Below are 12,052 nucleotides of genomic sequence, written 5' to 3'. Positions count from 1 at the left end.
CTTTGGTTCTAGTATATCAGGCTAGTTTTCTTTGATGATTTCTTGAAAGATGTGCAGGCTCTTTTTTGATCATGGTTTTCGAGTAGTCCAATAATTCTTAAGTTGTCTCTCCTGATTTATTTTCCAGGTCTGTTGTTTTTACATTTCCTTCTATTTGTTTACATTTCTTTCTACTTTTTCATTCTTTTTTTTGGTTTTTGATGTCTCATAGAGTTATTAGCTCTCATTTGCCCAGTTCTAGCTTTTAATGTATGGTTTTCTTCACTTAGGTTTTGTACTTACTTTTCCATTTGGCTAATTCTACTTTTTTTTTTTCCCCCTGAGGTAATTGGGGTTAAGTGACTTGCCTAGGATCACACAGCTAGGAACTGTTAAGTGTCTGAGGTCAAATTTGAACTCAGATCCTCTTGACTTCAGGGCTGGTACTCTAACCACTCACTGTACTACCTAGCTGCCACTACTAATTCTAGTTTTAAATGTGTTGTTTTCTCTAGTCAATTTTTGTCCTTTTCCAAGTTCTTGACTCTTTTCTTTCATATCTCTGGTTTTTTTGGTTTTTTTTTTTTTTTTTTTGCAATTTAGGGTTACATTCTCTTATTTGACTTTTAAAATCCATTATGAATTTTTCAGAAAAGGCTCCTTGAGCTTGAGACCAATTTATTTGCCCCTTTGAGGTTTAGCATGTAGGCATTTGGTACTCTTTTGAGATGGTGTTTTGGTTTTCCCTGTCATCATGGGTAGCTTTCTATGGTTCTTTTTTTTTGTTTCTCTCTGTCTCTCTCCCTTTCCTTTCCTTCTTCCTTTCCCTTCCTTCCCTTTCTTCCTCTTAACTTTTTTTTGTATTAAAAACATTGAAAACATTTACAATATAGTAAAGTTAATTTTTTCTTTGTTTCCATTCCGCACTTTATAAATAAAGTAGTAAAAGATAGGACATTTTTGTTTCTTCTTGTTTGCCCCTCTTCTTGGCTTGCCTCTAATCCCAGTTAGTTGCTGTCTCTCATAACTACCTCCTTTCAAATTTTAAGCTTTGAATACCTGTCAATTAGGAATACAATGAAACTTGTTAGAGTGAAGAGCCTGTGAAATCATTTTATGGGTAAAATATAAGATCTTTTGATTATAGACGTAACATATTTTATGCCTGTAAATAATTTTTTTTTTTTTTGCTCCTATGTTTTTAGCTATATTACAGGTAGTAGAGATGATTGATTTAAGGTGGTACCTATGTAAATGTATAGTCTGTGTTGTATAAAACTCCAGAAGAGGAGAAACTCAAATCAGTTTTTTGCTACTTTGTACCAACTCTGGAAATAATTTTGATAAGGAAGAGTTTGAAAATCTTATTAGAATTAGCTTTAACTTTAACAGATCCATGCTATATCTGTCCTTCATTGACTGCAATTAAATCTCTTATTAAGTGACTGTGGTCTATTTCTTTTCACCTTGTGTAGGTGCTACAGGATCATCTTCTAAAAGAAACAGCAGATACACTTAGTGACCCGCAGTAAGTTATGCTACATTTTATTTATCTCATATTAAGGGGCCACCTTTTTTCATTATGAATTCACCTAGATGTAATTAATTATTTATTAAGGGACAATTTGAGTTAAAAAAATGACTTCTAAATGAAGATTTTATTCACTAAAGTAGTTTTTATCAAAGTAAATGAATAAAAATTTTTTCCAAGTACATTTTCTCGATTACATTGGACACATATGGAAAACAAAAGGTGATAGTCCTTCTTTGTTGTTTGTTTTTACTTTAATGTTTTGTTAATGTTCTTTTTTCCTTGTTTTTCCATTATATGACTTAAGTAATTATAATTTCTGACTTTCATAATTGGGAATCTCTCTAGAGTGGAAGGCCTAATTTCCATAATTTTTGAACTTTGTTGTGGAAAGAATTTATAGTGATTCACCTACTTGTGTGTCTTCTTGCAATGTTCAAAATCATCACCCATTACATTTTCACTACAAAATATTTTCCCACGTATTTTGATTTTGCAAATAAAATATTTTAATTAGTTCCACTTTACTTTTTTCCTGGTCAAATGTACCAGCAGCCCTTTTCCCATTTATCCCTGCGTATGGAGAATGATTAAAGAATCATAAATAATCCTGTGAACATAACAGGAGGCTGTTTAAACTTTTAGAGTCTTCATCAAAGAGGTATTTTATTCCTAGATTCAGTCATTTTAGTGCCAGTGATCATCTTATCATCATCAACTTTAATAATTTTATAACTTCTAGAATCCCTTATTTAATATGTTATCTCCAGACAAAGTGGTGATGAGAGGGATAGTGGAAAAAATGTTGTATATTGTTAAGAGTAGAGACAGTATACTGTAATTTTAAAACAGCCATAATATATACGATATATGTATGTATAATACATGCTGTAGACATATAATGTATGATGGGAACTTAAATCCTGCCCAGTTAAGTGTTTGCTATGTACGAGCACTGGGTCTAAAAAATACAGAATCATTAAAGAATCAATTCACTTATCATCCACTGTGGGATATAATATTTAACTGGATATATTTATCTACATGAGAATTTGAGGGAAAGGAAGAGGGTACTTAACATAAGCAGATTTGGAAAGACTTCCTATAGGAAGTAGGATATGAGTTTTAGCCTTGAAATAAATTAGAAATTCTAAGAGGTGGACCTGAAGAGGGAATGCATGCCTAGCATGTTTTTTGACATGTTCTGTTACATGGAAGTTGGAGAGGAAATCCTATAAGTCAGCTGGAACAGAGAATTTGTGAAAGGATAGTAATGTAGAGCAAGTCTAGAAAGATAGGCTGGAGTCTGAGTGCAAAAGAGTGTAAATGTTGAAGATTTTAAAAAAAATTTTCTTTTGGAAGCAATAAAGAGCCATTGAAGAGGTTGAGCAGAGGAATTGTGCTTCACAAAATTTATTTTGGTAACTCTTTGGAGGATGGTTTGAAGAAAATCTTAAAGCTGTGGAAGTCTAGTTTTTATAGGCTTTTGAAATAATTAAGGTGAGGGGTAATGAGGACCTAACTTAGGAGGATAACCAGCTGGGTAGAGAAAAGGGAGTAATAGAAAGAATCAATGTGATTTGGCAAGAGTTTGGATATGGGAGATATAGGAGTCAGTGATTTAAGAAGCATTTATAAAATTCTGTTATGTTCCATGCAATATATGCTAAATGCAGGGAGATAGAAATAAAAAATCCAAAAAAAAAAAAAACAAAAAAACAAACCTCCAGTTCATCCTTCTAAAGATTTTTGCAGTCTGATAGTAAGAAAACTTGTAAACACTTATGTACCAACAAAGTGTGTACAGGATAAATTTGAAATGCAATAATGTTAAGGAGAATTGAGAAAGGAGAGGGAAGAGGTAAAAGCTCACTCTAAGCTTAGATTCAGAAGGCTGTGAAGGAGAGAGGGAGGCTAGAGACATGGCATAGCCCTGCCTCATTTAAATCCAAATCAGTTGCAACTCAGGATTTAAATCCAAATCAGTTCCTAATATCATTGGTCCTCTTTTGAGAATAACAAAATGATTTTCCTAAATTGAATTGTTTGATGATTAAATTCCCAAATCTCCCTATAATCTCCTGGATCAGATAGTAGTTCCTCTGCTGGGCATTCAAAGCCCTCCATAACTTAGCTGTCTCCTCTTACCTTTCCAGCCTTATTCTCTCCCATATATTCTTTGATCAGTGATATTGACCTTTTTGATAACTCATGAACTCAAGTCACTCATCTTTTGGTTGTGGACATTCTCTGTGGCTGTTCCCTATGCCTGAAATTCTCTCCCTTCTTGTCTGCTTGTTGCTTCCATGATTTCCTTTAAATTCCAAGTAAAATTTCAGCTTCTACAAGAAGCCTTTGCCAATCCCTCTTCATTCTAGCTGCTTCTTTATTTCCTGTTTATCTTCTATATATGTGTTTGTTATTTTCCCCCTTAAATTGTGAGCCCTTCAGAGCAGGAATTGCAAAATATCTGACACATTGTAGTGAGGGAACTGAGGATGTTAGAACAGAAAGTGATAATGGAGATTGTGAGCCACACTGATTTCATCTTGTGACTTAATTTTGGAGTTAGCCTAGCTCCCTTCTATTCAGTTACGGGTTTAGTCAAATTTCTAAAAACTATGAGAAAATTTTAATTCAATTATGAGAATTGTGAGAGGACTTTATTTCATTGTTTGAACCTAGGCGTGTGTGGGTAGGAAATTGGATCATCTTTACCTGCTGCTTAGAGGCCCTTAATTAAAGATCTCTAGGTTATGTTTAGTATTCAGTCAGATCCAAAAATTAAGGTATTTTCTCACAATTACATATTTCAAGCAATCTGTGTTTTTTTATCTGATAACTGGCTTTGTACTGGTTAGCTCTTGTTTCTATGTTCATTTAATTGTATACAGACATTTGCAAGGTGGGGCGGGGGAGAGAGTAGGGTACTTTTTCTGATTTCAGAGAATTGCACCTGTTCATTTTCCCCAATCTTTCCTTCAATTAGAAATCAGATTATCTAATTTTGTAACCTGGTTAATTATTTTCTTTTAATTAATTGGTCTTTTTTGATTAATTGTTTTTAATGCATAAAAGTTTGTCTCTTTTGTATTTGGAGTTTAATGCCAAAGGTGAAGAAGGTTACTACTCTCAATTTATTGGGCAATGGGCATGTATTGATAAGTAAATTGATATTCTTGGAAGTATATATCTTTGTTTCCTCAGTCATCTCATCTTTCACCTGTCACAGTAGGAACTTAATAAATATTTATTGATTAATTGATTATTCTCACTAAGAGAAAAGAAAGCCTCAGAGGTCAGCCACAGAGGGTGGAGCAAGGATTTAAATCCTTCAGGCTAAGACCTCTGAATATAAATTTTCATTTATTCAGCAAATCTTTATTAACACCTACATTATGGGGCATATGAGGCAGCTAGGTGGCCCTGAAGTCAGGAGGACCTGAGTTCAAATGTGGCCTCAGACACTTAACACTTCCTAGTTGTATGACCCTAGGCAAGTCTTTTAATCCCAATTGCATCAGGGAAAAAACCAAAAAAACCAAAAAACCACCCATATTATATAAGGCACTCTGTTAAAAATTACATATTTCATGTATATGCTTATATATGTGTGTGTGTGTGTGTGTGTGTTTATGTACATATATATTTTGTCTCCTCTAGAATGAAAATACCTTGAGGGAAAGATTGTTCCCCTTTGTGTATTCCCTTTAGCACAATCTTTGACAGAGTAAATACTTAATATATGCTTATTGATTAATTTGATAGTTGCTGTAATGATTTTATAATGAGCATTTGTGTCTTAATAATATATAATTATTACTTTTATTATTTGTTTTGTGCATATTTAATACATATTCCATTACCCTTTCAAATTAAGAACTGTTGCAGAAGAAGAAAGAGAAGCCAAATATTTTCGAATTTTAACTTCTTCCCTGTTGGCTTTAAAGAAACTGCTTTGCATGTTGCCTCCTAGTGAGATTTCCTCTGTAGAGCTGAAACTTAAACCTCTTCTATCACACAACAAATTTTGGAAGTATGGAAAACATAGTTCATCCCAGGTATTTTTGTCCTTTTAAAATTTTAATGTCTATCTTAATTTTTCTCCACTTTAGAATAATACCTTAAGTAATTACATTATTTACATTTTTCTGATCAATTCTGATGGCTTACTTGAAGTAAATTTTGTCATTTTTTAGTCATTATTATTTTGGTTGTATATTTATTTGACATTTACATATCTAATTTTCAAGAAGATCTACATTTCTCCTCACAAGAACTTGGAGCCATTCATATTTTCCTATATTGTAATGGAAAATCAGAGTTAATTGAAATTCTGATTAATAGATTTGAAAATTGTTGTTCTTTGATGTGCATATTAACTATGCTCTATATTTTTTAAACCAAAAACAAGAAAACCATATCCATGTATTTTATTTTTGGATATTTTTATGTCTATAAGAGAAATGAAAAAACTAGGCCTCAGTTTTTAACACAGCTTTTCAAGTGTTTGTAACTTTTATATTATTTCTCTTTGTTGTCTCCTTTAGGTTCGTTCAGCTTTTTTTGAGTTAGTTTCTGCCTTTTGTCAGTATATTCCTCAGTCTGTGAAAGCTGAATCATCCAAAATATCTCCTGCAGTTCTTGTTAACATTGATGAAAGTGATCCAATAGTTTGTCCACCACTTTGGGAAGCTGTGCTTTATATCCTTACTACAATTGAGGTACGTAAGAGAACTGCAAAATTATTTTTGTCCCTTGTTTGTTAGTGAATATATCTGTCTTTAAACATAAAGAAGTTCATTATGAAACAAAAAGATGGTAAAAGTTTCATCTAAATCTTGGTACAAATTTTAACCTGGATATAGAAATACGCAATTCACAAAACTTACATTTAGTTTCTTACTTAAAGGAACAACCATTAATACTTAATAATTTGTAGACAAATAAGGACAACATATATGAGTCTTTTTAAAAAAATTTAAATAACTTTTTATTGACAGAACCCATGCTAGGGTAATTTTTTACAACATTATCCCTTGTACTTTCTTCTGTTCCGATTTTTCCCTTCCCTCCCTCCACTCCTTCCCCAGATGGCAAGCAGTCCTATACATGTTAAATGAGTTACAGTGTATCCTAGATACAATATATGTGTGCAGAACCGAACAGTTCTCTTGTTGCACAAGGAGAATTAGATTCAGAAGGTATAAATAACCTGGGAAGAAAAACAAAAATGCAAGCAGTTTATATTCATTTCTCGGTGTCCTTTCTTTGGGTGTAGCTACTTCTGTCCATCTTTGATCAATTGAAACTAAGTTAGATCTCTTTGTTGAAGAAATCCACTTCCATCAGAATACATCCTCATACAGTATCGTTGTTGAGGTATATAATGATCTCCTGGTTCTGCTCATTTCACTTAGCATCAGTTCATGTAAGTCTCTCCAGGCCTCTCTGTATTCATCCTGCTGGTCATTCCTTACAGAACAATAATATTCCATAACGTTCACATACCACAGTTTACTCAACCATTCTCCAATTGATGGGCATCCATTCGTTTTCCAGCTTTTAGCCACTGCAAACAGGGCTGCTACAAACATTTTGGCACATACAGGTCCTTTTCCCTTCTTTAGTATCTCTTTGGGGTATAAGCCCAGTAGAAACACTGCTGGATCAAAGAGTATGCACAATTTGATACCTTTTTGAGCATAGTTCCAAATTGCTCTCCAGAATGGCTGGATATATTCACAATTCCACAAACAGTGGTCAGTGTCCCAGTTTTCCCACATCCTCTTCAACATTCTGCATTATCTTTCCCTGTCATTCTAACCAATCTGAGAGGTGTATAGTGGTATCTCAGAGTTGTCTTAATTTGCATTTCTCTGATTAATAATGGCTTGGAGCATATTTTCATATTGCTATAAATAGTTTTAATTTCTTTATCTGAGAATTGTCTGTTCATATCCTTTGACCATTTATCAATTGGAGAATGGTTTGATTTCTTATAAATTAGAGTTAATCCTCTATATATTTTGGAAATGAGGCCTTTATCAGAACTTTTGATTGTAAAAATGTTTTCCCTTCTAATCTTGTCTGCATTAGTTTTGTTTGTACAAAAACTTTTCAATTTGATATAATCAAAATTTTCTATTTTGTGGTCAATAGTGATCTCTAGTTGTTCTTTGGTCATAAATTCCTTCCTCTTCCACAGGTCTGAGAGGTAAACTATCTTATGCTCTTCCAATTTATTTATAACTTCGTTCTTTATGCCTAGGTCATGAACCCATTTTGACCTTATCTTGGTGTACAGTGTTAAGTGTGGGTCAATGCCTAGTTTTTTGCCATACTAATTTCCAATTTTCCCAGCAATTTTTGTCAAATAATGCATCCTTATCCCAAAAACTGGGGTCTTTGGGTTTGTCAAACACTAGATTATTAAAGTTATTGTCTGTTTTGTCCTTTGAACCTAACCTATTCCATTGATCAACTAGTCTATTTCTTAGCCAATGCCAGATGGTTTTAGTAACTGCTGCTTTTTAATATTATTTTAGATCTGGTACAGCTAGGCCACCTTCATTTGATTTTTTTTTCCCATTAATTCCCTTGAAATTCTGGACCTTTTGTTTTTCCATATGAACTTTGTTGTTATTTTTTCTAGGTCATCAAAATAGTTTTTTGGGAATCTGATTGGTATAGTGCTAAATAAATAGATTAGTTTAGGTAGTATTGTCATCTTTATTATATTTGCTCACCCAATCCAAGAGATTTAATATTTTTCCAGCTGGTTAGATCAAACTTAATTTGTGTGGAAAGTCTTTTGTAGTTTTGCTCATAAAGTTTCTGATTTTCCCTTGGCAGATAGATTCCTAAATATTTTATACAATCAGTAGTAGTTACTTTAAATGGAATTTCTCTTTGTAACTCTAACTGTTGGGTTTTGTTAGTCATATATAAGAATGCTGATGACTTATGTAGGTTTATTTTGTACATATATGAGTCTTTAAAGATAGATTGAAGTGTCAGTTTTGGAAAGTAGCCCTGGTATAATTATTCTAAATTTATTGTTTATCCATGTGAATTCTGATCAACTCCGATTTATCTTATTTTGACCATATCAAGAATATGACTAATGCTTATGGAATGACTGAATCTTTTTTTTTTTTTTAATTTCACATTTTAGTGGTGGAGAGCATTACGAGAAGAGATGAATTAAATGATTCATTTTATTTCTATTTTTTGTTTTTGGTAGGACTGTTGGAATCATGTAAATGCAAAAAAAAATGTCTTTCCCAAACTGTCAACTATTCTTATTGAAGGAGGAAGAGGCTTAGCTACGGTTATATATCCTTATCTCCTGCCTTTTATTAGCAAGATCCCGACTTCTGTTACAGACTTGAACTTGGAATTCTTCAAAAATTTTTTCAGTTATATAACTAAAGGGTAAGATATCCTAAATCTTATTTTAAGTATAAATAATTTTCTTCAAGAACTAGAGAAGTAGGAAACAATATTATATGTCTCCATGGATAAAAAAATCATAGATAGTAATATTTTTGGTCTCGGACTAAATGTGTGAACTTAGAGGTGTTCTTTTGACAGGATGAGAAAACAACTTATAGTTAATACATGTTAACATAATACTTACCTTGTTGGTAAGTATTCAATAGGACAGTATGGGATCCTAACAAGAGAGAATAAGGATGATTTTACTGATCATTATGGAATCAAAAGTTTGAAGGGTTCATATCCTAGTTCTGTCACTTGAGATATTTTAGGCAAGTCACTTAAATCTTCAAGGTTTCATTTTCTCTTCTATAGAATGAGGAGATTGAACTAGATAATCTTTAATAGTATATAATCTTCTATACTAATAGCTTTGGAGGTTAAATGGTGAGAATGATAGACTTGGGGTCAGGAAGAATTGAATTCAAATCCTGCATTGAATATTTATAGTTTTGTGACTCTCATTAGTTTACTCCTTAGTAAAGTGGAGCAGTTGGCCTAGATGGCCTCCAAGCTCCCTTTTATCCCATCACCTAAAGTTCTTTCAAGCTTGAACAGGCTGTAATTCCTATGTATTTTATCCACTATACCTCCAAAGCTATATTATAAATGTTGAAGATTATAGATTATTATTAGATATTATCCAGTTCATATTATTATTCATAAATATTAAAGATTATCCAGTTCATATTACTCATTCTATAGAAGGAAGAAAGTGAAACCCAGAAGATTTAAGTGACTTGCCTAAGATACCAAAATGAGAGAATTAAGTGTTATTCTCATTTGTTTAGTAGTTTTAAGAATGTGTCATTCTGGTGTTGGTAGAATGTTTCTATAATGCCTGTATTTTTGTGCCATAATGTTTATTTTTAATTAATTATTTGAGTATGAGATAATTCACCAATCAAAATTGCAAAATTATTATTCTTATTGTTTAATATGTGTCTTAGGCTATCAACAGAACGAATCCTAGCCAACCATTCAGAACGCTCTGCAGTAGTATCTGCATTTTTTGAGTGTTTACGGTTTATAATGCAGCAACATTTAGGTATAAAAGAAGAGTCAGTAAAAATGCAGAAGATGCTCATCAATGATCAGGTATTTATAAAATAACTTATTTTAAAAATATCCTACTTTTTAATATTGATGTTTATAATTTTTTATTCATCCTTATTTATTCATTGAGTAATTTTATGTTCTACAATTTTATATAGTTATTACATCCAAGCCTAAAATCATGGTGAAGTTAGGATTTAACCATATGCTATATCATCTATCAGTCCTTAGTGAAGTTAAAAGATTTGGATAAACACAAATATACAAAGAAACTTGCGTTATCTTTTTTCATATCTAAGGGAGGTCATGTTGCTTAATGAAAAAATAGGGAGCTAGCCTCAGAATCAGAAAAATGTGTTGGATTTGTGGTTCTGAATAAGTCACTTAATGTTTTGCTGTCCCAGATTTGTATTAGTAGAGGGAAATTACTCCCTAAGAGCTCACCCTCCCCCACAACTGAAGGGAAATTACAGGTTTGGCTGAAAAAGAAAGTTTACAGAAGTATTTCAAGACGACTCTAGTTATGACTATAGGTTCTTTAACTTTCAGAGTTGTAGGGAGAAATATTTTTCAACAACTTGATAGAGTCGGGAGTTTGGGATTCTGTGTATTCTCACAGTTTGTCAGGAGCATATTACTCACATTCTTTTTCCTCAAAAAAAAAAATAATGCTTTTTTTTTTGCCTTTGATTTTTAGTTGATCCCTTTTGTTGACACAGCACTAAGAGACCCAAGACTGCAGAATGAACAGCTTTTTGATCAGTTAGCAGAAACACTGAATTCCTGGGAAACTAAAGCAGAAACTCAAGGAGATGATACAGTAGTTGAAACTTTGAAGGATGTACTGAAAACTTTTTGGACAAGTCTATCAGAAATTTGTCTTGAGAAAATTAATGCGCAAGAAACTGATGGGAAATCATTATTGGGCATATCTACCTTGTTAGAAGTCCTTCAAAAGGCAGAAAATTCATGGAAACAAAGAAAAAGAAAAGTTTGCAGGATCAAATATATAACTGAGATGCCTGAAAGTAGCACAGAGAACAAAAAAGAAGAGAACAAAACAGATAGTTGTGAAGAAGAGGATGGTGAAGATTCTGAATACTGTTGGGATGAGGCTCTTCCAGTTCCCGTATCTCATCTAAGGAAAGGACCTTTGTATGACTTAGTTTGTAAACTTGCAGAACAGAGTATTGAACATATTGGTGAACTGAGGTCAGAACAGCATTTAAGCTTTTTATCTTCTCTTCTAAAGTCTTTCTCTTCATGCCAGATATTCCAAGCTCTGCTGGACTTAGCCGAAGAAAAAAATGCCAGTAACAGAGATTTCATTCCACTACCTCAAGAAATAGTAAAACCTCTCCGTGACAATCCTGCAATACGATTTATGTATCAAAGATTATTAAATTGGCTTGGTGAAGACAAGAAGCAAAACACTGATTTTCTGGTTGATATTTTATACAGCATCCTCTGTTGCTGTGAAACTAATTCAGAAAGAAAAACTATACTGGATGATTTAACAAAGGTATCACTAGGTTGACTCCTACTTCTTGACACTTAGTAGCTATGCTCAATTCAAACCTTTCTGAGTCCCAGTTTTCTAACCCATTAAAAATGGGTAGTATTACTTCATAGGATTCCTGTTAGGATTAAAGGATATGATGTTAGCATTTAGTAAAACTTAAAGTGTACTATTAGTAAATAGCAGCTCTTATTATTTCTTTTTTTTTTTTTTATGGATATCATTCCATGAGTACTTTAAAAGTGGATGGCATAAGTTGAAATTTAGAAAGGTTTTTTTTTTCTTTTTGGATTACTTTGTTTTCACATTCCTGTAGTCAAGTCATTTTATTCAGTGATGTAGGCTAGGTAAAAGAATCTCCTTTCACACCTACTTAACTTTTTTTTTTTTTTTTTTTGATTAAGTGAAAGAGGAGATTCTTTGTCACAATGGCTACCTAGCCTTAATCATTGAATGGGTGTGGTCTC

At 32.7% G+C, this 12,052-nt stretch overlaps 1 protein-coding gene across 1 annotated transcript in view; it reads left to right on the top strand.

The window, feature by feature from the left end:
- LTN1 (listerin E3 ubiquitin protein ligase 1) overlaps nucleotides 1-12,052 on the top strand; it is an 87,056-nt gene that overhangs the window by 29,893 nt on the left and 45,111 nt on the right. The window contains exons 5-10 of the mRNA XM_051984844.1: nucleotides 1,455-1,507; nucleotides 5,391-5,571; nucleotides 6,061-6,234; nucleotides 8,757-8,947; nucleotides 9,961-10,108; nucleotides 10,764-11,588. Of these exons, the coding sequence (XP_051840804.1) occupies nucleotides 1,455-1,507; nucleotides 5,391-5,571; nucleotides 6,061-6,234; nucleotides 8,757-8,947; nucleotides 9,961-10,108; nucleotides 10,764-11,588 (1,572 nt within the window). The remainder of the gene's footprint in view (nucleotides 1-1,454; nucleotides 1,508-5,390; nucleotides 5,572-6,060; nucleotides 6,235-8,756; nucleotides 8,948-9,960; nucleotides 10,109-10,763; nucleotides 11,589-12,052) is intronic.

The sequence above is a fragment of the Antechinus flavipes genome, chromosome 3 (assembly GCF_016432865.1).
Source record: "Antechinus flavipes isolate AdamAnt ecotype Samford, QLD, Australia chromosome 3, AdamAnt_v2, whole genome shotgun sequence".
Classification (NCBI taxonomy): domain Eukaryota; kingdom Metazoa; phylum Chordata; class Mammalia; order Dasyuromorphia; family Dasyuridae; genus Antechinus; species Antechinus flavipes.
The sequence above is the reverse complement of the archived record's forward strand: the minus strand, read 5'-3'. Positions and strand labels throughout refer to the sequence as shown.